Source organism: Tetrao urogallus (assembly GCF_951394365.1).
Source record: "Tetrao urogallus genome assembly, chromosome: 8".
In the NCBI taxonomy this organism is placed as follows: Eukaryota; Metazoa; Chordata; class Aves; order Galliformes; family Phasianidae; genus Tetrao; species Tetrao urogallus.
The window spans coordinates 19,109,400-19,137,286 of NC_136821.1; the positions used below are offsets into that span (position 1 = coordinate 19,109,400).

The 27,887-nt window shown below is 36.6% G+C and overlaps 1 protein-coding gene across 1 annotated transcript; it reads right to left on the reverse strand.

Annotated features, from left to right (window-relative positions):
• Positions 1–5,572: 5,572 nt before the first annotated feature.
• Positions 5,573–27,630, reverse strand: METTL8 (methyltransferase 8, tRNA N3-cytidine; the record flags this gene model as incomplete). The annotated part of the gene is given in 11 exon segments (XM_079538872.1): positions 5,573–5,763; positions 6,355–6,420; positions 6,519–6,625; positions 9,695–9,834; positions 10,165–10,228; positions 12,622–12,671; positions 13,221–13,612; positions 19,350–19,441; positions 20,919–21,077; positions 27,524–27,528; positions 27,532–27,630. Coding segments are annotated over 11 exon segments (1,365 nt in total), but the record flags the coding sequence as incomplete, so codon positions are not given.
• Positions 27,631–27,887: the final 257 nt, after the last annotated feature.

Sequence of the window (27,887 nt, forward strand, 5' to 3'; positions counted from 1 at the left end):
TTCTGTTGAACAGATGCAGGTATAACAGAAACTGAGATTGGGAGGCACTTCAAGGTGATAATCTGCAGATATGGTCTTGATTTAAATGGGACAACTTTAGAACATATGGAGTAAATTTAATTGTCCTACCTTGATTGAGCACAGTCAGGGTATGCAGACTAGTGTTATTCTTTTGTATTCTCTTCCCAGGAGGTGAGGATTGTATCTTCTGTCACTTTAGAGTTCTACTTGAAAGAAGGTAAAAACATAGTTCCCTAAGGAAAAAGCAAAAGCAGGTGTATCATAAACCTACCTGTGCTGCTGCAAACACAGAATCACACAGAATGGCCCAGGTTGGAAGGGACATCAAGGATCACGAATCTCCAACCCCCCTGCCACATGCAGGGCCACCCATTCAACATTAGACCAGACCGGCTGCCCAAGGCCCCATCCAACCTGGACTTGAACACCTCCAAGGACAGGGCATCCAACACCTCTCTGGGCAGCCTGTTCCAGCACCTCACCACTCTCTCTGTAAAGAATTTCCCCCTGACATCCAACCTAAATCTCCCCTCCCTCAACTAAAAACCATTTCCCCTCATCCTGCAGTTATCAACCCTTTCAAAGAGTTGATTTCCCTCCCTTCTATAGGCTCCCTTTAGGTACTGAAAGGCTGCAATGAGGCCCCCCGGCAGCCTTCTTTTCTCCAGGCTGAACAAGCTCAGCTCCCTCAGCCTGTCTTCATAGGGGAGGTGCTCCAGTCCCCTGATCATCTTCGTGGCCCTCCTCTGGACCCTCTCCAACAGCTCCCTCTCTTTTTCGTACTGGGGGCTCCAGACCTGGACGCAGTATTCCAGATGGGGCCTCACAAGAGCAGAGTAGAGAGGGACAATCACCTCCCTGTCCCTGCTGGCCACCCCTCTTTTGATGGAGCCCGGAATAAACTGGAATGCACTGTGTGTGTTTGGATGAAAGACAAAGCCCATAATATTCCATGAAGATATGGAAATATAGTAGCATTTGGAAGAAATAGATCTTGAAGATAGGTCTTTCCACCTAACATCCTTATTCAAATTTCTTTTTTTACTCAGGTTTCACTATTCATATGACAGATCAGTCCCTTTTTTCCCCTCACATCCTTCATTTTATTTCACTACTTCCTAGGCCCAATTTCCTCACTGCCTTGTTACACACTTCCTGCGTGTTGCCCATGATGTTATGTTCTCTTGCTTTTCCCCATTCAGTTCTACATCTCATTATTCTTCTTTGTTAGTTTACCCAAGCTTACTTCTTATGCCACTTTTCAGAGGAAAGATTCCTTTTCTTGTCTGCCTTTGAGCCCCATCCTCATCTTCCTACCCTCCTGCCTGACTCCTGTTTTTCAGAAAGTCAAGCTCTTCTTTTTTTTGCTCACTATCAGCAAAGGGGGCACAATGGTCCCTTCTCAGTTTAAGTACCAAGGCCAGGCATGCCCAAATGAGAGGTACAGCAAAGAACCTGCTAGAGATGCCCATAACAACCCAAGTAATTCTTACTGAGCATATACTAATGATAATTGTGTTTAGAAGACAGACTTGTCCAGTTTCTGGCAGAGGGGGGCAACTGGCATATCCTTGATGTAAAAAAAAAAAAAAAAAAAAAAAAAAAAAAAAAAAAAAAGAAACAAAACAAAAAAACTCACATATAATGTCTTTGTTCCGAACATGTAAAAAAGTTTAGGTATTGAAAATCAAAGTTACCTACATTATTGACAATTGAAATTTTAAGTATTTTTAATAATATACATGGTTTATTCTTAAGGCTGTTCTGCTACCCATTAGACAGAAGTATAGTTGATGCAAGAACATCTACTGTTATTGCTGCCATAGACTAAGGCATATTTTAGTTTAAACTAATAAAAAGCAACCAGTACTGCTGCACCAGCTGAGCATCTACACTACTCATTGCATTCATACAGAAAGAAAAAACACTCTGTTCTGTACAGGAGATAAAACTCTCCTGTGGAAACAACTGCCTACCACAAACAAGAAAAAGAGGAAATGAAGGATATGTCAATATAACAAAGAGCACACCAGAGAAGAGAATGAAGACCACATCACAAATCAAAGTGTAGTAGAAAAATTTATGTTAATTGACTCCATTGGTATTTGGTATATGTTTTAATATGAATTTCAGGATAATCTGTTACAGGTTTTTTTTTCATCATAAAACAGTAGAATCTGCAGATAGCAGAGATGCAACCCAAACACAGAACAGAAGCAAAACGGTTTCCAGTACAAGAAGAAACCTGTGTCTAGAGCTCCAGCTGTTTCCTTGCCTGCCCTGCATTTTCTTTGTCCTCTTCAGATTTGGTGGATTTGTAGATATTGCACAACCACCTGCCTCGGTTTTGCTGGGGGAAAAAAAAAATTACATGAACTGCTGCTGACTAGATACCTCAGAAATAACATAGGAAAGAAAGTTGGCTTTTTTTTTTTTTTTTTTTTTTTTTACAGTATGTAAGTGTCTTGTACTTGCTTACAAACTACGTGATATAAAAGAACAACTAAGAAGTGCAATTCTCATAAATCTCATACATAAATGTAATGCATATCAGTGAAGGTGGGCAAAAGATAAACTCTATTAATAAAGGAAGCCAAAGTCAGTAAAGCCAAAACTCAAGATCATCTTTCTGTATTTACATATAATCACAAGTGTGCTTTACCACCACAAGCACAAGAAGCATTACTAAACAGAAAGAAAAAAAAAAAAAAAAAAAAAAGCAAACCAACCACCAAAAGCCCATCCACAATCATTTGCAATAAAAATGTTTACTATTCCTATAACATACTTATATAAATTTATGTAACTAGAGAGTCCAGGCATATATCTGATTAAAGGAGTAATTTCAGATTTCAAAAGTGAAATTTACAACCTTATTCTACACTGGGCACTTTCTATTTGCAATGCCCTTATTTTTCTTTCTCCCGTAACCTTATTTTTTATATAGTTGTATGCAGTTCTCTTCTTCATTTCAGTAATTCTATTGTTATATTATAGGGATATTATAGTATTGGTTCTCCCAGCTAAAAAAAATAACACAGATATTTTGAAAATATTTTAAAAATTTGTCCCTGGTTAAGCTTTTTGAAAAGCAAAATTTCACAAACCAAAATGCAGAAAAACATTTGCGCTGGGGGTAGGACTTATCAGAAATGATACTGTCCATTTCCCCTTGCATCAGTCTCACAACAGTTCAGCCAAGTTACAATTCTCTCTGCAGCAGATATTATACACACTCTTACAAATAGTAGCTGATCTTACTACTTCTAGAACACACAGCATTACACCATGCTTCTAAAACTGATTGCCAATACTTGAGCTGCAAGACTTGGAAGAGAAACACTAAATTTTGCTCAAGGCCATACAAGAATTTAGGGTTTGGTTTCTACAGATGTAATATTTTTGTTAAAATAACAACATAGCATATTAAAATCTTGCCAGAATCAACATATCAGTGCAAGAGACAAAGCAAACATTTCATTAGCCCCTACATATGGAAAATCTAAATCATACACATGAATAAGACTGTACAATGCTCAGGAGCTTATCATCACCATCACCTCCTGGTAAATTCTGCAACTGAAAATGCTTCATAGAAGACTCAGAGCTATGGACACTCAAAAGTCACAATTAAAAATTCAAGTTGAACAGGGTAGCAATTTCTTTAAAATATAAGCAGATTTTAATTTACATGCTGCAGAAGCCTACAACTGGTAGTTTGAAGAAACAGCTGTATTTTAACCTTTTGTATTATCTACACCACAAAGCAGTTATTCCAGATTACAGGATGCCAAAGCTAAATAAAAACCTTTCTAACCCAAGCTTCCTAAATTACTTAATTCATAAACAAGTTTCTTATTCTAGAGGGAGTTTAGAATACACAAGAAACATAGGATCAGATCCTACCCTTGAAGCCTGTTATTGCACCTCATTCTTGAAATATAACTGGGTTTTTGGAAATTATGCAGGTCCTTCATCTTTTCAAAAGGGATGAAAATACCTAGCATGTAAATTTAGACAATTTCTTTCTTTCCAGAAGACAACCAGCTTTACTTAGTACAGCATCTAGCAACTTCCAAAACAACAGGTTGTTAGGTGTGACGTTTACCCTTCAGACAAAAGACAAGAGACTTTGAGAATGTAACTGTATTAACAGGACTCAAAACTGCATGCATGTTACAGATTATATAAATTCTATATCCTTGTTGAAGTAACACAATTATTTTATCCATTCACCTGTTTCTCATCCTCTCCTAACCTTAACCCTCTCCTCCTTCTATAAAATTTTATTTAAACGTCAGAAATAGTATATTTTAGTAGTAGCTCAATTGCCTCAGCACCACTGTGTACCTCTGAAAGCAACGACTGCATTTTGGTTTTCACCTTAAAAGCACTTGACATACCAGTGTAGTCCTCTTTCTCCACAGGATCTATAAAAAGCATTTCAACATCTTGACCAGTGACAGTGAGACTGAGCGCATCCTCACTAAGTCTGTTGATAACACTAAGCTGAGTGGTGCAGTTGATACAACAGAAGAAAGGAATGCCATCCAAAGGGACCTGAACAAGCTCAAAAGGTGAGTCCATTTGGACCTAATGAGGTTCAATGAGGCCAAGGCACTTAGGCCATATACGTGTACAGACCAGGAGAAGAACTAACTGAGAGAAGCCCTGTAGAGAAGGACATGGGTGTTCTGGTAGATGTGAGCCAAAAGAATCATAGAATTGTTAAGGTTGGAAAAGACCTCCAAGTTCATCAAGTCCAACCACTCACCATCATGCCCACAACAGTGCATGCTTGCAGCCACAGAGGCTAACTATATCCTGAATTGCATGAAAAGAGGTGTGGTCAGCACTATTTTGGCATTGTGGTCATTCTTTTCTACATGATTTTCAGCTTACTACCTATAGTACTAGTAGAAATGTAACACGTCACTTAGCTGTTTGGCCTGTTTCTGATACGCATGTAGATGGAAAGTGGAAACTTCAGAGGAATAAGTCAGTCACAGTAGAGGATGACAATCTGATACCTATGCATATCACATACAGTTAGTATGAAATAACTTTCATGCAAATCAGAAAAAGATCTTTTCTTCGCTGTTTATGTAACAAGGAATTTCCCCCAAAAGAGGAAATACAGTTGAAAGACACACAGTGGTTAGAAGAAATTAACACAGCACAGCTTGTAGTGAGAGTGAGAGCAGACATTCTGAAAATCTCAGAAACAATTCTGCTTCATTAAAACTTAAGAACATCTTGCACATCTTGCATACTGTGAAATTTCATATGCTTATACTTAGTTACTATTCATATGAAAGGAAATAAAATGCCTGGTCACAGATACGACTAGATGAATGCATCTCCTTTCATTGCATGCATTAAGGAGTTAGAAATGCACATATTTTTCAGAACATTTTCAAATACACACATTTACAAAATATCAGGAAAAGCTTTTCAATTCAATGTATCGCTCTTTTTCAGAGGCTAACACAAGATTTATATGAAACATACTTACTCAGATCTGTTTCTTTTTCTTAAGTTAACAGTACAGTTATCCATAAGGATGCCTACTGGTGGTTTCTTCAGGATTATTAAGAGATAGCAGCAATGGTTTTTGGAATTTGCCTTGTACCCAAACTCGCTGCATTTTCACTTTTTTCTTCCTATTTACTTGTAATCGACGATCAACTAAATTTTGTACTTCAGTTAATCCAGCTGAATTGAACATGTTCCGTACCTCTTCTGTTTTCTCAAACGAAGAATTTTTGTAATAAATAAAAACAAAATAAAATTAGTTGTCAGCAGGTGGGGTATAGTGCTCCAGTCTAAGCTGGTTGCCAACAAAACTGAATGAATGGAATGGCAATGAGCAGTAGTATTCATCACAACACATTTCTTGCAGAAGGAGCAGTCCAGGAACTCAGACAGATCAACACAGCAGACAAGGTATCTGGGCACTGCTACTAGCCAGCTATCCTTCCAAGCATGTTTCTCAACTTTTAAAATTACATTTAAAATACACTGACATACAAATGTATTTCTTATTCTTTCAATAACAGAACTTGAGAATATCATTAGACACAAGATGCTTATTCCAAGAGAAATTTCAGTGATGTCTGAAAGAAATTTTGTAGAACCTCAGATGCAACGAGCATACACATTTAAAAGGAATTACTTCCTCACAACTCTTAGCTTTGAGTTTTGTAAAAGCAAAGGATTAGAAAAGAGGCTCATAAAAGCCTTCTTTAAATTTATTTTTAAAGATGAGGTTTTATAACCCAAATAATCTTGAGAGACACTCAAGACTTTCTATACAAATAAGCTATTTCATACCTTTGGTAAAGAAATATACTCTGGTTCCATCTCCTCGTACATAAAAATTTTCTGACAAGCAATGACCTAAGAAATTTGAACAAAAAAGTGATGTTTGTTGTTTTTTTTTTCCCCCGAAAAACACTAAAAATAAACAGTAAGCTACAAAAGCATTCAGGAATTACCTTTTTTAAAACGAAGTTGAGCTGTATCATATCTTCCATAGTCTCGAAATAACAGCATCCCTCCAGGTTTCAGTAGTTTAACCAATCTATTTACAACCTGTTGCATCCTTAGAAAATAGATATCGGAGAGATCTGCCAATGTCAATGTTGGTTTTTTTTTTTTCTCCTAGATACTTGGAAAATACACAGATTTCTGAGGCTACACTGAGGAGTACCTATATATTTACTACAAAAAGGCCAAACATTAGCAAATAGGAAGAACTCTTTACAAAAACAATCAGAAAAAAAATACACCAACTACCAAGAAAAAAAATATTTATAGGAGAATATTAGAGAATACAAACTCAAAAGAAAAAATGAATCCCTGGCCTGTGCTTCAATAGAATCTCAGGTATAGATTAAAACACAGTTTCCAAATATATGCCATATGAGTCAGGCATATACACACAACAACAAACAGTTAGCTATGGGCACTGGTGAACTAGACTAAGCCTTTTTACAGTACACAGTAAAAACAGGAACATGGAAGGCTGATACAAATTGATTTCTTTATTGAGGTATTGATCATGCACACAGTCAGTATCTGAATACCTAATGATAGAGAATGTAAAGACAAACATGAGTAGTAGCTCAGGAGAGGAATTCAGTAGGATTCCATTCAGAGTTCTTGCAAATCAGAGGAGAAAGTCTGCATCCTCCAAAATGCTGACGAGTTTGTGTGTCTTGATCATATCTATGATCAGCTCTTCCATACCAAGACCACGTCAGCCAGTATCTATGCATCAGTATCTATGACAGAAGTAACACACAGTGCTCTTTCACTAGGCAAGGGCATTTTCATTGGCATTTCTTTGTATTTGCAAAATATTTTACTAATGAATAATGCATTCAGCTTGCCTCACTCTTTCAGAACATTTCATGAACGTGGAAATCATGTTTTCCACATTTATGACAGACCAAAAAAGGCAGTTTTCGCTTTGCAGGCTGCAAGGCAGATAAGTCCACGAGCCTAATTCAACCCTTCGTTTCCACATGGACACAGACAGATCACAAAGAAGACGTGGAGCCAGAGAGAATGGTAAATGAATGAATAAGAAAGACAGGATGCTTTTCTATTCATATCTTAAAAGAGCTAACGAAGAGCTAGTCATCCTTAACTATGCAAAATCAGCACACTATTACTGCCTCCTAATAGAAAATCCTTATACTATGCCTGTCTCTCAGGTGGCCTACCCCTACAAAACGCAGCCTTTAGCACAGTTCAGTCCTTAGCAACTGCAGTGCAGATATCCTGCCTTGATTTTTAAGAGACATGATTAGGAAGTAATTCAGCAGAAAACAGCAGCATATCTAAATAAATAAAGTAAGCATACACTTTCTGAGCATATAATTTCCTCAAAGGAAGTCAAATGCTTTAATAGTTCTCCTCTTTGCTAATGCTGAACACAGGCAGTCATGTATACTGCAACAGACAGAACAGGCAACACAACCTAAGAAAAAATTACTCTAGACAGGTAACTGCGCACAGAACAACAGTCTGTCTATGTAAGTGTAAGTTCTGTGCACACAAAAAAATGTACATACGTGAAAAGTGAAAGCGCTTTCAGAAATCGGATCTGATAGGGCTAGATCCGATCTACTGGGACTGGATCACATTAATCCACATTCTTTCAAATTCACATTTTTTCAAATTCTTTGACCAACTTTTAGTGGTGATTTGTAGCAGAATTGAAGTGTGTTACCTACGAGGTACGAAAGCAGCAATCAGCAAAAACTAAATACGTGAGCTGTGGAGAAATCACTAAGTAACAATTGTGCTGAACACAAATGTGTTTCTCATGTATATTTTTCAGGTCTCCAAAAAACCTAAGTTCTGCAGCATTGTTCTCTTGGTTTTCCTTTTCTTCTCTTACTTTCAACATTTTCAGGAAAAATGGAAACTAAACAAAAAAGATTATATTCATCTTCATGAAGTCACTTTAGTTCTTTGAGATAGCAATGCCTAACAAATTTTTGGAAAGTGGATCTTATCAGACAGGAAATATATTTGAGTATGTGTACATATGTATGCAAAAACATCCATGTCAACCTTTGGATACAGACATGGGGAGAAAAAAATCAACACATTCGTACTCAAATGATAAGCAGGAAAACACTGAAATTCTGAGAGAACATCTTATTATTGCTTTTACAGACTAAGTGATTGAATGAATGAGCCTCTATTGTCCAATTTTTTGCTGGCAGCATCACTGCAGTTACAGAGATCTGAAATCTACTGCTTGAATTGTTTCTGAATTCTGGATCCAGGCTTTGCATGACTCATGTGCTCATCTCTGAACAAACAGGAAGGAGCAATATCCTATATGGGAAAGACTTTTTGTAAAGCTAATCATTAGTAACTTAGACAGGGAAACAGTGTTGAGACTTAGGCAAATACTATCCTGCTTGCCAAGCCCATTTTAATGGCATTCTGAAAGTAGTAAGTGTATTATCACACAGAGAGCGTGTATTTCCTCTTAAATAATCTGGTTAAAGGAAGAGTCAAGTCATTTAACTTGCATGCACTCTTTTGAACTTTTCTCATTAAAAAAAAAAAAAAAAAAAAAAGACATTTTAAAAATCAACCAGCTTTAATGGTTATAATATTCAGTTCATTAGACACTGAGAGTTATTAATAACAAGGTTAACAGCTCCCAACATAACACTATGCATGAAAATTAGATTAACTTCCTCAAATCCAAACACGTTACAGAATTCTGAATGTATTTCAGTTTAAAAGACCTGTATGCACGCATTTGTGCTTGGAAAGTCAGCAAACTAAACCTCCATCAACATACTGTAAGGTGTTAAGTCGTGAACGCTTGTCTTTGATCACTGAAATAATTTTCTTCTGGAAGACTAGAGGTCTGTTTCTTGAAGCACTGCCACTGTTAATAGGAATGTATTTAGTTACAGTATGCCCCTTTTATTTGATGGAGACAGGAGGTTCACTAATGAATTAGTCTGACCAGCTTTTCTCTCTGGAAAACGTCATTTAAAATACCTTGTTTTTTTGTAAATACTGTAGCTTGCTGAATAATAAATTAAAGATTCATCATCCTCCTTTGATATTCTTGAAAACCTCTAGGGATAAAAGAGATTTAACCTATTTGCTTTGCCCTTTAGTCCTCATTTACCTGTCAGGATGAATAGTTGAGAGCACAAAGACAAGGAGAATGACATCCAGGATCTCATCTGGAAAAGGATAGGGTAAAGCATCATCACACACATCGTGAACAAAGGCAGAACACCAGGCTGAATTGTAGGACGAATGTGACTGTCGGGAAAAAGATGAAAAGAGGCACAGAGAGAACAGTAGTAGTTAATACGTTTACTATGACTCAAGAAACTTTTTTCTTCAATTATTCAGCATTGTAAAACATGTCTCATAAAAGCCTATTCTGCCCGGTATCTTACTCAAGCTGAGAAGCAAGCTCACTGATGGTATTCATTCCTCTTGTACAGAGTAAGACTTTGTTCTTTGGAATATTGAAAACTTCAGTTAAAAGTTGTCAAAGCTATCACATTCTTTTTCATGAAGACGGCTTCCTGGCATCCTCCTGAATTACAGGCTTAAAAAGTACTCTAAAGCAAGCACATGAATTACCTTTACGAGCTCCACTGCTCCTGAAGCAAAATCACAACAGTACAGAAAGGTTCCAGGTGCACTGCTAGAAAAACAAACCACCATCAGTTGAAAAATTATTATTGTAAAAGATGAAAGTCTACATCAGTGCTCTTGGAACTACAGAGGGCCCTTTGGGACTTTCCATTGGTTTAATTAAGCACACCTTGATGGACACGGAAAGCTGTACAGGTTGTAATGAGCCAATAGGGCAGATAAATTCATAAGAATACCAACAGAGTAAGTATAAAAAGGAGGATTACAGCCTTGTCAGGGCTAGGAAGTGAAAAGGAAAAGAAAGAAGGTCACAGAGGGCTGCCAGGAGTGAAGACAACATCCTGGTGTTATATTACATAAAAGGCCCATCATAGGTCACATTTTCTTCCAAAAAGCATTGGACTAAATCTTTATCATTAACTCATGTATGCAGTCTAATTGGTAATATGATGTTGAGGGGGATAGGTTTGCAAGTCATCCACAGTTCTGTAGATGTTCGGGTTCCCATATGCCACCTTGCTGTGGTTCAGATTTAATTAAATTGTATTGATTGTTTCCTTCCATTATTCAATTTGTTTTGTAAGCAAAGATGAATAAGAATTTCCTGTAGAATTGTCTTGCCTTCCTTTCCCATACACAACAAAGGCAGCTGCAAATTTCCTTGTACCATTCAATAGACAACATTCAACTAGTAACTTGAGGGAGATTTTTCTTTCACTTCCAAAAAACTCATTTAGAAGTAACTCAGCAAAGCCTCCCCACCAAACCCATTGAAGGATGATTTCATCATCAACTCACGACCAGTTCACCTCTCCTAAAAGTTATTTGAGATTCTGAGCAGACTCTTTCTTTAGAAAGGGAATTAGTGATCTCTGTTTCAAGTCCCTTCAGGAGAAACCTTACAGACCAAATATATTCTCTGTTTCAGAACAGAACTTTTATGAGCTCTGCAATCACAATGACATTTGGTAAGTTAAAGTATTTATCATGGACGAGGACAAGCAGCCAGGCTTCAGACCCAGACAGTCCCTTGACAAAGGTCAAGTTAATTACCTAATTGACTTATTGACTTGCTAAAATGTTATTACTTTCATATTACTTTCATATATTTTCAGAAAGCAGAATAGTAGCTCTGTGAAAAGTCAACTTAAAACAAAGACATAGGTCAATGTGGATGTCTATTTCATGTTGCTTTGTATTAAAAAGCAGCTTAAATTTTATGGGAACATGAAAAACCTGCATAAGAGTTATTTTACAAACTTAAGTAGAATATTTTTGTAGCTAAGGTACATACTCCAGCTTTTTTTTATTTATACAAAAGACAATTTTTATATTATTAAATTAAAAAAAAATTCAACTATGCTTTAAAGCCAAACTTGATAAGAAGCAAAAGATGATTCCATCAGGTAATGCACAAGATAAATGTGTATGTTGTCCGATGTACTTACCAATATGGCTGACTGAAGGATTTGCATGAAATAGAGGTCTTCAGGATTAATTAACAATCAGAAATGCCAACCTATGACTAATGCCTCCCACAAGAAAAACACAGAAGTTTGTCTCATCTTTTTTAATACAGATACTCATATGATACAGGGCTTCCCTTTCAGACTATGCTCTCTAAAGCAAAGTATTTGTTTTGGGATGAAAATGCATTGCTGACACTAATAGGTTTCATTTATGACCCCAGTGTATCACTTGATTCCTCCTGCTCTCTGTTTTCATATCTGCAAAATGCAGGATTTTTTCATTGTTGTGATGCTAGCAATCAGAAATCATTTACAGAATAATGAACTATGCTGTACATGACCTCCTGGAGGTATGAATAAAAAGAAATCTATTTCAATCCATGATATATATCCAGCCTTTTCAATAAAACCTTCCTGCATACCTGGAAGGGAGGACATGCTGTCATAATAGTGCTTTCTAAAACCAGAAGCTAAGCACTTTAAACATTTCAGAGAATTAAGTACTGCAATACAGGACTTGTGCCTTCCTTGCCACTAAAACCTGAAGCAATTTGATTAAGTATGTCAACCAAATGAAAAACAAATAACAGAACTTTTCACCAGAAGACCAAATTATTATTTACGGTCTGGTTTTGGCTCTTTAAAGCAATATCAGACAGCTTTAAAGTAACATATAAGATAAAGTACAGGAAGGTATTTAATTTGTCTGTGATTAACTACAGTAAGTCAGCCTGAATGCTCCTGAAGAAAAAAACTTGTCAACAGACATGACACCTTCGACGCTGGGGGCTGAGCAGTGCATGGGGTATCTTGTACTGATGTTAGCAACATTGTCTGTCGTCTCCATGCACTAAGAATTTCAAGGCTGTAAAGCAATGCAGTCAGCACTTCCTGCCACTCTAGCCTAGCACCAACACTTGAAGAAAATGGAGAAAAACAGAACTTTAATATTTGAAAATACAGCACTACATACCATAGAACTTTCAAAATAGGAAATACGCTATTGCCAGCACCACAACCAACCTAAGATCAGAAGACACACACACACAAAAAAAGTTAAATGAGCAAATAAAACATATTCCTTTTTGTCATAAATTAGTTAGTAGGTAGGACTCATTAGACTTGAAGGCAGAAAAGGTATAAATAGCTCACACCACAGTTCTCAAACCACTTCTGCTATGATCACATTTCTCCTCAATTTCTTTCCCAAAGTTAGGAAAGACTCCAGCACCCAAACTGCGTAGGAAAATGCAATAGCTTTATCCAACATTACCATTTGGCAAGAATTTGCCAAGTATGGAGAACAAAGCACTTTGAGACAGAATTTTCAGTAGGAAAAAGAAACAACTTCCAGTGAAAATGGAAACTGACCACCCAATTCTGATTTGGAAGAAATTTTAAATGGGAAGCAATGCTCAGGTCCTGGGTTGCTCTGAAAGTTTCTGCCTTAAGTGAACATAGTAGTTCAATTCTAACTATTTACTTTCTTGATAGTTAATAAGCATCTTTATCAGGCTTCTGAGTAAGTAGGTGGAGCTGAATGCAACGGACAGAGCATTTGCAGTGCATTACCTCTAATATTCTGTAAGTGGCACCGCCACCAGGGAAGGATTCCTGCATATTAACTTCTTCCTCGTTGTTTTTACCCTGAGGGCTGTCAGCAATCGATTTTGATTGTTTTTTATTATACACATATCCTTTTTCAGAAGTGGATTCATCTCCAGTATTTTTCTTCCAATACTTTTCTCTTTCCTCAAACGTTTCTTTCTCATGTGAAAAACTGTTGGTAATATTTATTTTTGTGTGTTCTGAAGGTCTTTTCTCTATTTTCAACTGTTCTCTCATTTTTTCTGGAAGGATTTCTGGAAATTCCAAAAACAACCAATTGCGATCTTTGAAGAAGTTATTTTTGTGAGTCTTGTAAAATTCATTCCAGTATTTACTGGCTTCGCTCTCATACTTATCTGAAATTAAAACAAAGTAAGAACTTGGTGACCATCAGCTTAGCTGCAAGATACTATCAAGCAACATGAAATCTGGACCTCAAATTTACCGTTAAAAGGGTACTTTCCCATACTGTATATATCTAAATAAAAATACATGAATTTGGGGTCTCAACTTGATTTGTGCTGAAAAATACTCCATGACATTTTAATTAGATTTCACCTCACTTCGTATAGGACACAGAGGCTTTCTGAATCTCTTCAAGCAGACAGAGAAAAGATTACTCACTACTCCTTCAACATCTCTTTCATTCATGTGATTTTTTTTTTTTTTTTTTTTTTTAAACGTAATACATAGTAATCTCTTCCCTAGATTATTTAAACCTCTCCTTTTTTCTCTATAGAAGTAAAGATTTTTAGACTTTTGATCATTTTGATTTTTCTTCTCCAACTAATCTACTTTTTGATGCTGTATTCTGCTAAAGACATTAACAACACAAAGCAAAAGGAATATTTTGAGTCTTACAAGCTGTAACCCTGTTTATAAATCCCAGCTTGCCATTTTGCAACAGCACGACACTGCTGATTCAGCAGGTGACTCACCACAACCCTCAGATCTGCAAAATGACTACCTTGCCAATTGTTCCAGAACTTATCTGCCCCCTCTCCCTGATTGCTCCTAAGCAAAGTATTCTGTACTTATTTTTATAAAATGTGACTGTATCTTCCAGATCCTTTTTTTAATTATAATTTGTCAAGATATTTCTAAATCCTAATCCCATTCTTAACATACTTGAAAGACCTCTTCATTAAATACCATCTTCAAGTCCCCCATTCTTGAAGTCACTAATGAAATCACTGAGCAGTACTAGACAAAGAACAAAATGATACTGCGCCCAGCACAGCCTTCCAATCTGAAAAGAACTCTAAGCATTCATTCACCCAAAAGAAGTTTCATCAGCTTTCACCTGCCTAACTTGTTTGTGAAAATAAAACACATAATACCAGATAAAAGCACAGTGTAGTCCAAAGCCTGACTAAGGATAAATTATATGACATCTGCTGTTTTTTCCTTATCTCCAGGACTCATAACCTTCTCCAAGAATGAAATTAGCTTGATTTTAAATGTTTTAGTCTTAAAAAATATTGTTGGCCAGTATCTCCTTGGTTCTTTCAAATCTAGTGCATGCTACCTCTAGATTATCTCTTCCAGTTTTATTTCAACTGAGACAGTAGTTCCTGACATGTCTTTCTTTCTACCTCCACTTAATAAAACAAGTAAATAAACAAACAAAACCCCAATCAACTCTATTTTCTGCTTTTCTGGTCTGCCACGTGGGCTATAGATATACTTTGTAACCTGTTCTTTCTCAGAGGTAGAACACGATCTTCTGGCTAGCACTAATTGTACTAGCAACTGAACTGCAGCTAGCCCTACAGGAAGGCTGATAAAAAGATAACAACTGGAGCTCTTTCAACGCCTCTTTGGTTGATGATTTTTCCTTCCTGCTAAATGCCAAACCAAATCTTTATCCTGTTTCTCCCCTTATTCCCAAAGCATTTACTGAATTGTTGTTACCCTTGACACCTCTTATGAAGTGTGTGTCAAATTATGTTACCTTTTTGACTTCTTCCTCATTCACTGACAGCAACCACTTGATTCTTTTAATATAAATGCATACAGTAAATAGATGATGCATTTCTTCTACTCTCATTTAAATCTTAACATACCACTTCCTGGATCACTACAGCTTTTCAGAAATAAACAAGGCTGAGAATTATCACTAGAGGCACAGACAGGCAGTGGGAAGTGGCAAGGAGGTGGCAGAATGCCTTGTCCTAGAAATACGAATAATTTTTAGAATTTAACATTTAATACATCTAAATGTATTATTAAAGGGTACAGCAACCGTACAGATGTGTTTTATAACCTCAAGTGCCGAGCTGAGGTCATATATACCAGATTTCAATAATGTACGTTACACATTCATGAAGATTGCTCAGCTCCGATATAAAAACAAATCATCTACTACAAAGATTCTTAACTCATTACCACTCTTTAATATTTATTATCTTTCTGCAAGTTTCTTCAGAACCCTCGGACTCAAATGCCCATGAAATGTTCCAGATTTCAAAATGGAAGGAAAGTACTTTCTAAAGTTCGCCTTTCAAACTGTATTAGTTTAATACCACATGGATTCAAGTACAAGAACTCTTCCCATTCTTTCACTGGTCACTCCTGCACCACTGAGTAATAGCCACACGTAGTATTATTACTAATAAACTTTTCTGACATAGAATCACAAAATCACCAAAGTTGGAAAAGACCTCTAGGATCAACCTAAGTCCAACCATCTACCTATCACCAGTATTTCCCACTAAATAACTTCCCTCAGTAAATGATTTAAACATTTCTTGAATACCTTCAGGGACTACTGGGGGATCAAGCCTAGCGAGCATGGGTTCATGAAAGGCAGGTCTTGCTTAACCAACCTGATCTTCTCTGATTAAGTGACCTGCCTGATGGATGAAGGAAGGGCTGTTGGTGTAGTCTGCCTAGACTTCAGCAAAGCCTTCAATACTGTCTCCCACAGTATTCTCCTGAAGAAGCTGGCAGCCCGTGGCTTGGACAGATACACTCCTTTCTGGGTAAAGAACTGGCTGTATGGCTGGGCCCAGAGAGTGGTGGTTAAATCCAGCTAGCAATTGGTCATGACTGGTGTTCCCCAAGGGTCGGTACTGGGGCCTGTTCAATATCTCTATTGATAACCTGGATGAGAGCACTGAGTGCACCCTGTCAGGGGGTAGCAAGGCCCTACAGAGTGATTTGGACAGGCTGGATTGGTGTGCTGAGGCCAAAGGGATGAGGTTCAGGTTCAAAGGCCAAAGGGATGAGGTTCCTGCGCTTTGGCCACAACAACTCCACACAACATCACAGGGTTGCGGCAGAGTAGCTAGAAGACTGTGTAGAGGAAACAGACCTGGGGGTGTTGGTCAACGCTGAGATGAACATGAGCCAGCAGTGTGCCCAGGTGGCCAAGAGGGCTGATGGCATCCTGGCTTGTACTGGAAATTGTGTTGCCAGCAGAAGCAGAAAAGTGATTATCCCTCTGTATTCAGCCTTAGTGAGGCTGCACTGTTCAGTTTTGGGCCCCTCACTACAAAAAAGATGTGGAGACCCTGGAGCATGTTCAGAGAAGGGTAACGAAGCTGGTGTGGGGTCTGGACCACAGGCCCTATGAGGAGCAGCTGAGGGAATTGGGATTGTTTAGTCTAGAGCAGAGAAGGCTCAGGAGTGACCTAATTGCCCTCTACAATTACCTGAAGGGAGGTTGTGGCGAGGGAGGGGTGTATAATCAATGGATATTAAGATGTTATAATCACAAAAAGAACAAGAGAGTTAGGCAAAGCAGACTAAGATAATAAGAGAGAATAAATGGAAGGCTTACCCATATGCTAGGCTCACCTACAAAAAACACCAGAAGAGGGGATCTCCAAAAGAGATCCTTCCCCACCGGTAGCCAGCTCTTAAATAGGTCTAGAAGCACAGCTGAATTGCCTTCACCTGTGCTCCTCTGGCTGACTCATGGCTCGCCTCAGGTGATCAATCAGAGGTTCAGGCTGTGACTCAGCAGTTCCCATACAGGGGGGTTGGCCTCTCCTCCCACATAACTAGTGATACAACTAGAGGGAATGGCTTCAACTTGCACCAGGGGAGATTCAGGTTGGACATTAAGAAATACTTTTTCTCCAAGAGAGGGGTCAGGCACTGGAATGGGGTGCCCAGAGAGGTGATAGAGTCACCATCCCTGGACATGTTCAAGAAACATTTAGAGATGTTGCAGAATCTGCCATTATTTCAACTCCAGTAATTATTTTTTTTCCTGAATTCAACAGAAGATAATATTTAAAATCATAGACTTGATGAAATTGATGAGAAATATTTACTTTGCTTTGTTAATCTCAGAAATTAAGCAGAGAGGGCAGTCACCACACTGGCTCATTTTTGTTGTTGCTCCCTCCACATTATCTCCTTTTGAATATTTAAGAAGCCTGACTGCTACTTTTTCCAAGGCACGTAAAATCTATAAACAAATTAAGTTATAACCTTTTGAGGCAGCAACATCCAAAAAGTCTCTTTCTTAACCCATTTGATATTTCTCCAAAACAGAATCTATTCTGACATATTTTTCGTACACTGACAATCAGATCTAAGAAGAAATAGAACATGCTAATACATCAATCACATTCCTGAAAGTAGGATCATGGGTTCATTCATTTTAACATCTCTTGTTTTACTAAGGCTCACCAGAACTATTCTATTTTAGTGATTTCAAGATAGTTGCAGTCTATCTTTTTTTTTTTCCCCTTACTGCAGTTTCCAAGGCTCCAAAATAATCTGCTCATTAGCTTCCATCTAGTTCACTTTAACACAAATAGGCAAAAAGGTACTTCCATTTACAGAATGAAGCTGAAGCTTTCTGAAGGAACTGTATCAGAAACGCTCACCTATTCAAATTCTAAACAGAGAGGCATTCATGGAAAATGTTCTTGGATTCTTTTATTTCTTGACAAATGCCTGATTATTTCATTTCTCACCAGCCCAAACTAAGTTCTAAATCATTGTAGGTTAAGAATGAAAGATTCCATGAGTTACATGGTTACATAGTTTACTTTTTAATCATCTCTTTTTCAACACTTTATACAAAAATAATGAAAATACCAGATATCAGTTTTGAAAAGCAAACATTGTACTCCTGGATCAAGATAAAGAATGAGAGACACAAGAACAGAAAAGGGCAGATGGCAATCGTGCAGTACTCAAAGTGGTGGAGGGCACACACACTAAAATGCACTCGCAGGTAATTCACATACACTCAAACATTTGCCTTGGTTATATCAATAAAACTGAGAACAGGGTCATAGTGACACTAATTCTACAACTTCAAGACATGCTAGGTAAACTTTTGCCCATCCAAGTAATTGTTTTCAGAATGTCTTTATAATAAAGGAGCAAATTAAGAATTCAATCTTCTAGGTTACTACCAAATTAATACTCCACCTTTAGCATACATAACTATTAGAGAATTCAGTCTAAGGTTTAGTTTGCCAGTTTGACCCTAGAGCAATTGTTCTTCAGAAACGCAGAATATGTTAAGTTTTGTCTCTAAAGACAGGCATGAGATTCTTTAAGCATTTGTAGGCCAGGCTCCATATGATGTTTTAGACCACCTAATACACAAAGTGAAGTACTACTTCTGCTCAGTTTGGCCAATGCAGCAAGCTGGGGCCAGCTGCGATCAATGTAACTTTCATGGCACTTAATAGAAACATAGTGCCATGTACAAACATTAACTCTCTAAACACTTCACAAATCATTTAAAAGGATTTGAATATTGTACATGGGAATTTTTACTCCCAGCACCTCAGCTGGCTGCAAAGTCACTCCTACTTTGTCAAGTTAACTGTCTGTTTAGTAGGAATTTTATTCTGAAGAACTTTTGCAAAAGGAGTCTATCTTTGCAACCGCACCAAACTAATTTTATTGTTTTACATATATATTGTTGCTCCTCCAAAAAGCAGAATCACTCAACTAAGTAAGTGAATTAGTAGAAAAACACACCTAAGGACAATCCTTTACCAGAGAACACAAAAATAAAAGAAGTACTCTTGGATTTCAAAGCATCCTTAAATGCTTTAACAATTGGTACTAAAATTGGATTTTTAGGCAATTCAGGAAATTATGGCAATTTGTCACCTTGTTCTTCCAATTGGACTTTCACAAGCGAGTTCTCTGCTGCTTTTTCCTTGGCATGCTCCTCCTCTTCCTGTGACCACTGCATGTGGTCCCTGCAAAAAAAGGTAGATGAAAAATCAGCCTTTAAATATGAGTTTCCACAATCATCTTCTGGGGAAAACAATCACAAATTAGCTGCAATGTCTCAAATACCTTTGTACATTTGCTTTTAAAATACAGGCAAATGACAAAAAAAAGAAAAAAAAAAAAAGCTTCAGTGTCTGATTGACAACAATTATTAGACAGGTAAAAGTCAAATGAAGTGCTTAAGATAAAAATTCCAACTGCACTTGGGCTGAGGAATATGCATTTTTAATTAAGAATAGGATTAACATCTATCCTGAAAAGAGTTCACTGTCTCTAAAACCAATTAAGTATCTTCCTGTTCTATAATTAGTGATATACATGTAACTTAATTTTTAGTTCTTTTATGCCTTAAATCTAAGCCCTGAAATTTGTAGTCTGTTATTGCTGTATTATGTTATCCATTAGCTTTTCATTATCATTAGCCATATTGTCTGTTTTCAGATATTGCTAAATATTTGCTCTTAAAAATTATGTGGCAGAATACAAAATATATTTAAAAACCACGTAGAAAATGATTTCTTGTGTAACCTTTAAACGCCCTGTTTCTCCTTTCACCAAATATTCCTTGTTCTTAAATCATGAACTATAGGATTAAAAATTTCTGGTTTTCCTGATATCATAGGAAGACATTTTCCTACTTTCTAGATAGATTCTTCTAACAATTCTTTACCACTGACAGTTTTGTATAATTTCAACTTGTTCATCTCCATTCCACAGAGGAAACTCCTAGTCTTATCAGTCTTATTTCCTAAGACAGTTTCCCAGCAGTGTTCACCAGGATTCTCACTGTTTGCTGCCCCCCCCATTGATCATAAAAATACCTTTTAAAAATGGAGATGCATGGCTGCTTATCAGGGCAATTATTACTCTTATTAACACTTACATGTTAATGTTTTCTCTGCTATTATATTGATTATTTATATTATGATTTGCGTTTTTCTGGTTTTTTGGTTGTTTTTTTTTCTGTCTGTTTTTTAACCGTTATGCACTGTATGCAATCTCTGCTGAAGTACCTGTAAGATCTTCAATGCACTTTTAGACGAACACAGGTTCCTTTTGATATGGTGTCAGTTGTAGAATACAACGCTAATCCATTATGCAACATTTTTGTAAATTTCTGCCATTAAAACATATACTACTTATCCTCTACACTTTCTGTTTCCTAATTCATTACAGAATTATTTTGACTTTCATCACAATGACTACATACTCAGCTTTCTACATGAGCCACTGCAAACTCAGTGTCAAGCCTGTTTGTGACAATATGAAGTCCTCTTTAGCAATACCTTTCAAAATCAATTAGTTTACTGTTTTGTTTATATATATGTATAAACATATACATACATACAACAGCATATAAAACATATGTATTAATATACATTATTCACTATAGTAAATAATATACAGACAAATATCAAAATCATCCTTACACAGACATCTTACCACATGTTATGCTCAAAAACTTTTGAAGGGTCAGTTAAAATCCGTGATCCAAGTGGAACAGCTGGCCGCCGACTTCTCTGGTGCCTTTGCTGCATATTGCTTTTTTTTCTCAGACACAAAGCAGAAAGCCTTGTAATGAAATTCATTTTGTTCAGACATCTGAAAATACAATTAACTCAAATTACAGTTTTGACATAATTCAGTTGTTTATGTCACTTAGAAGAGAAACTGGTCAAATAATCAAGAACCAATATCAACTTCAGTAATTATCTTTTACTGCAATATCAATTTAAATGCTTTTTAGAAAGCAGCAATATCCCCTGAGTGTGCTGAAAGCACAAGTAGTCCCAAAGTAGGCTACTGCAACAAAACTAGAAAAGAAAATTTTTGGGTGTAATTTTGAAGTCCTAACTGCCACTGGAAAAAAACAAACACAACAAAACAGTAAACCAAGTTCGACATTGCATCTTTGAAAAAGACAAGCAAAGAATGATCGATAATTAAACCACTTGTTCGAAAGGGTACATGTTGTCATTGGACTTCACATTTTTCACCCCATTCACCAGGAAACAGTCTTCAAATATTCAATTCTAGAATTGTGATTGTGGTTTTGTGCTTTTACACAAGAAATGAAAGATTCAACAAGTGTCAATGTTATGCACCAGAGAAAGCCTTCCAAAATTTCTGCTTCATATTCTCCTGAGACCCACTCAATGCCCCCTTAGAAATCAAAGTTTTTAGATGTTAAATTTCATAGAATGACCCATAGAATGACCTTGGGATGGAAGAGACCTTCAAGATGATCTAGTTTCAGTTTCAGCTCTCTTGTCATGTGAATTACAAAATGCTTGTGGTTTTTCTATTACATGTACAGCTGCCTTCTATTATTGTATTTTACTTTAGATGGAATCTCTTCATACAGTATCAATAATGAAAGATAACAAGTGTGTGTAGCTAGTACCAGAATTTTGTCTTGTTGGATTTGTGGGGTTTTTTTTTGGCATACCCTTGTTAATGTAGGTTTTCTAGGAGATAAATAAAATGAAATATTCCTCCTCCTAGATGTACTCTGATGTGCCTTTGTTCTTTTTTCCTTCAGCTCCTCTGCATGTGACTTTAAAAATGACTCTTAGTACTTTTTTTTTTTTTTGAGTGCTTCTGCTGTATATGCCACGCATACAAATTTAGCACACTGGAAATACAAAATGTAGTTACAAAAGAACAGGCGCAGTTTAAGTACAGGCATTATTAGAAAACACTCTGTGCAAACTGGTAACAAAAGGAAGATTTTTATCTTGAGGAAAATCCTACTATTTGATCACAAGTCTTGTACCGTGAATAAAAACAGATTAATTTGTACACATCAATACAAAGCCTGGCAAAGGAATTACTTCAATTAAATGAACAATTCCTCATTTAAGGTGTACTTTTGAATGAGTCATGCTTTTAAAAGGGCATTGTTTATTCATTTTAAGCTGACAGAAAAACAAGAGGAAAAAATAAAATTAAAATTTCTCTCTATTTGTCTAAGATTAAACAAAATGATTTTTTCAATCTTTTTGCTGCCAATGCCAAATATATGCACTGTTACATTTTGGCTACCAGTCCTGCAATGTTCTATCAGGGTATGGGTCATCACCATAAGGGGAAAATGCAACATTTAATCCTATTTAAAAATATTAAAACCTCTTCAAATTTTCATGATTTCATTATGGCTTTTTTGTTTTTGATGTGGCTGAACAACTAAACCAAGTCCAGTTTACACTTAAATTAATACAATCCATTTTACTTCTTCTCTGAAAATATGTATGAACCATTTTTCATAACAAGATGCATAATTATTAACACATATGGAACATTAAGAAATAGTAACGAGGCATAAAAACTACCACACCTTGACAATTTCTGCAAAACATAATTTACATTAAGACAATCTCCTTAGTCACAAAGCCAAGTAGAAAAGAAACACAAAACAAAACCACAAAAATCATCACGAATTTTTAATAAAAAATTATCATCATTAAATAATAAAAGTATCTGGATAAAGATTCCATGATTACATTGCAAACTGTTTACAAATCCTCTTCTTCCTTCAATCATTCAAAAAGACCTGAGTTAGTATCTTGCATTTCCTGTGACAGCATTTATATTCAGCATAAAATACAATGATTCAGCTGGGAGGCTAGTCACATAATTTTTCTTGGCTTTCTAAAAATCAGTAAGAACATGAAAAGATGCACAGATGGAAATTATAGTCAGATGACTAAGATGATCCAACACCAGTAAAAATCCAGAGATGCAGCTCTTTTTATAAGAATATGATCCTCTGAGTGATAATTACACAAGTTTAGCTGATAAATTCTGAAACACCAAGAAAATGCAAAGATGGGGGAAAATGGGGAAGTTAAGTTCATTGTTGCATCCAGAGTTAAATATCTAGAAGTTCCTTGGAGGTGGGCACATATCTAAGAGATACAGTGATCCACAGATCATGAGATCAATGGGCAATCTGGCTACTAGAAGGTACAAGAGTGTTTATGTTGCTTGGAAGACTAATTTTCATTTTCAGAAGTGAGTCATTCCTTGATTATTTCTCTAATTGATTTTGTTAACGAAATAGGCAACCAACTTTTCTCTTTGTCAGATAAGATGATCATATCCTGAAGCAATGTCAGCAAAAAATATCTGAAAGAATCAGGAATTATTTCATTGTTCAGAGTCACAATCAGGAAAGCTTGATTATTAATCCAAGCAGTCCAACCTTTACCTTTAAGGATCTTATGACACTACACTACATTGAAAATACCTTTTTTGTAGAAGTTTTAACTGCTTTTCAGGGGAAAAACAAACAAACAAACAAACAAAAAAACAGCTTTAAAGAAACAACACACTCAGTAAGCATGCTCAAAAGCAAATAGAAGATGTATTTTCCCCTGTGGAGCTTCATATTTTAGCCTTTAAAATTTTGTTAATGCTACAAAGAAAGAATAACCTTTAGAAAATCCTCCCCTCCCAAACAATTTAACAAAGCACCTTTAGAAAAGCTGGGTGAACATGCAGAAGAAGGTACACATGTCATCCGCCAGGTAGACAACAAGTTAAACATTTATGATGGATGTTGGCATTAAAACCTCAAAGCAGTTACATCCACACAGATAAAATTAGAGATGTAGGAGAGAAGAGCTGTTCTAATCTTGTTTTAAACAGTGAAGTTCACACCAAAACATATGTAAACCACTCCACTGATGAATAATATCCTTAAGAAGCATAAATTCTGAAATAGATGTCAGGAAAAAAGAGACAAATTAAAGAACAAGAAAAACTCTCTATTTTTGTCAAACTAGTTTCAGTTAAATTAATGATGAAAACCCTGTGATATGCAACTGATTTCTCGCTGCAGAGCTAACAAGTCCTTCCATTTGCAATCGCTGAACCAACCTGTATGCAGAGTCACCATTACAAAGAAAAACATGAGCCTGTACTAGAAAGACCATGTACAGCTTTTCTGTTCAGAAAGATATCATGGAAACAGTGAATTTTGTATCATTAGTTCTGCTTGGAACCTAGAAGCACAACATTTGATAATCAAATCCAAATGCCCTTCTGTAAAGCATATGCTGACATATTTTATCACCATCAAACGGCTCAGCTGTATAAAACAGGTGCGAGTAGCAAAAGTGATCATGAACACAAAGTGAGAAAGTCTTTATGACGATGGTAGTGATGAAGGTTTAACTATGGATTATCAGTAGTCTTTTCTTCTACATACATGTTCAGTATTTCTGAGATGCAGGTACAACCCAAGAATAGGCCAAATGAAGAAAAGAGGAAGGAAGGATGGAAGCAAGGAACAGAAGAATCTTTGCTATCAACCAAATTCACTCATTAAATGAATACGTAGTGCTATTCTATTTTACAAAGTGACAAAACATGCTCTTTTGGGGCTTCGTGACTAGTCCTTCAATGACTCACTTTAAAGAAAGTGCCCAGTTGAAAGACAAATGTATTTCCAAATTTCTCAGACTCAGCAGACCTAAAACTCTCAACTGTTTTTTCTTCTCATGCATCATCACTGGGAATGATGCAGGCATCCCTGTGGGCACACAGCAACTCTCAGAAAATACTGAAGAGCACTGACTACATCTAGGGAAAAAGAAAAACAGAAAATATTTTGATTTATAAGGAGAAACAAAATACTACTCTGACAGTTTACATTGGTTAAAAAGCAACAGCAGATGCAAACAAACAAACAAGACTCAACCAACCAACCAGCAAGCAGATGTACTTTTAAACACGTATACAAAAATGTTAAGTAAGAAAAGACTGTTCCTACACTACCATTCAGTGCAAGCAGGTTGAGAAAAGAATAGATTGTACGAGGGCAATGGGAGATAGAGATGAGGAAGGATGATAATTTTTTTTCCTGCAAAAAATTACTCAGACCATTACACATCCAGGAAAACAGCAACATAGCTTGAAGGTATATTATTTGGGATAAAATAATGTATGTAAGTACTATATGATGGACTATTATTAAAGACAAGCAGAGAGCTAAAAATCCTTGAGGGTTTAAAAATATTATTACTACTTAATTTCCTAATTTGGAGAATAGCCACTATTCTCCCTTGATATTCCTGTTGAAATTATTCTGCAACATAAGTCATTTTTGCAATATTTTACAAAACTATGAGTTGTATTATTATCTTTATTCTTTTATCTTAAAGAAGCAGTCACCATTCCCACAAAAAAAAAAAAAAAAAAAAAGGAAAACCTTCAATTGAGACTATGAACTGCAACATTAGTTCATACTGGCATATTCATCTGATTGTCTGGGAAGCTTTATCCCCAGTACTGAGGGAATCAACTGCAATCTTTAATATGTTTCTAAGGTAATGAAAACAGTTTAAAAATGCAGATGAAGATAAAATAATGGCAACTGCAAGATCAGATACATGTACAGCCAACAACAAAGAAATAAATGGTTACTTCAGAAATATAGATGTATTTTATTTGCTTTAATCAATGTGAATGCCATGAACATGAAACAACTAACAAAAGTGTTTTATCTAAATTAATTGTATGTGTGAACATATGGAACTCAATTCGTAAATCGCTGGAGGTGACTAATGTAATCAGCCCCATTCTAAAGTAACTTGAGCTCCTATTTCTTCTTTTACTTGGCATGTCAGGGGATAAAAAATTCTTACAGAAGTAAGAATTACCAAATTGTTACCCAAATGTAGTGATTTTATTAACACACACACACACATATATATATATCATATTCAGTATAGTGTGTACATATAGATATACACACACACAGTTTCAACAAAACATTTGTCCTAGTCAAAACAATATATATAGGACAAATGTTCTGTTGAAACAGTATCATTTCAATGTATGAAGTAGATGCTCTGGCTCCACTATCAAAGACTATTCTGACTTTAAAATAAAGCTTCAGTAAGGAATTTTAACTGCAAAATATACCTCAATTTGTGAAAAATACTTTCATTCTAGCTGAAGGTAAAAATATTTTTTTATATCCTAGCATCATTTTTTGAAAGGAATTTCCATTTTGTGTTAAATCTATTTATAATTTGATTTTCAGATTTTATTGTTCTGCTACTTCACCTACTAAAGGCACGCTCATAGATCACATAACTATAAACTTGAAGTTAGGAAGATACTGTGCACTCAATACAAATTTCTTAATCACTGAAACGAAGACACAAATGTAACATGATTCTTTATGTTACAATCCTGCAAAAACCCATTTTTTTGACTTTACAGACAAACTGTTTTCCCACATATCAGAATGTTTGTAAGGACTTTTTGTATTGCATTTAAATATGTAAGTATTCTGCACAATCCTTTACTGCCCTCTCCCCCCCATATTCTTTGTTTTTCCCCTTTTCTTCTGAGATAATTCAATACATCTTTTCTTACATATCCATCAGAATATAACAGAAAACTGATTATTTGAACTCATCTACTTGCAAGGTTACTGTCAAGAGGAAGCCATCAGTGACAAACACAGCTCATAACTGAGGCTTCCCAGTTAACCTGTGCACCCTCTGCTGGCTGGCGCTTAGGTAAGTGAAAAAGAAAACGCAGGTTTATATCCTTACTATGCATGTAAGTACATCTTTCAATTACTACAGTTGTTTTCCAACCCTACTTTCTATGAAATACCGAATGCATAACTTTATCAACAAACCAAAGATCACTTATCTTAACACAAAACACATCATTTTCCTACTATTAAGGATGCTGCTGAGAACTGGAACAGCAGTGAGGATTTCACTGATCTGTAACTTACACTGACCGCCCCCATTTAATCTCTACAAGATCCTGAATGTCTGCATGGATTTTGCCAACCCTGAGCTGACCACCAGTTTGTGCAGAGCAGAGCCACTTGAGCACCAGTGGGGCAACCGCAACTGCCTCACCTACACCTTCTCTTCCTGCACCTAAACACTGGTGATGCACAACATCACAGCACTGCACTCTCATAGCTGTTACAGTACCAGCAAAGGTGCCTGGTCCCACTCAGGGCTCCTGGAGAACAGACAAGGAAACACAAAGACCAGCAGCTTGCACATTACCCCATTTAGGCCTTTGGAGGAAAGAACACAAGCTTGTCTCCAGAAGTCCAGTTTCTCTTCTGGCAAACGCTGTTAATGATGGTGACGACTTTTAGAAGCAGCTCTAAAAAAATAAGTATCACATAACTCAGGGAGGTCTTGCTGAGCCCGGAAATACAGGGTTTTCAACACCCTCCTCCCCTCCCACGCACAGCAGGACACCGGCTGCCCGCTCACTCGGCTCGGTGCCGCCGCACACCCTGCGCACAGCCCCTCTCGGCCCGCACCCCAGCACCCACAGACGGAACCTGAGAAGATATGAGCTTCGGCTGCAGTTTCTTCTTTGGACTCAAGGATCTCCCACAAAACTCTCCCGCCTTTTACA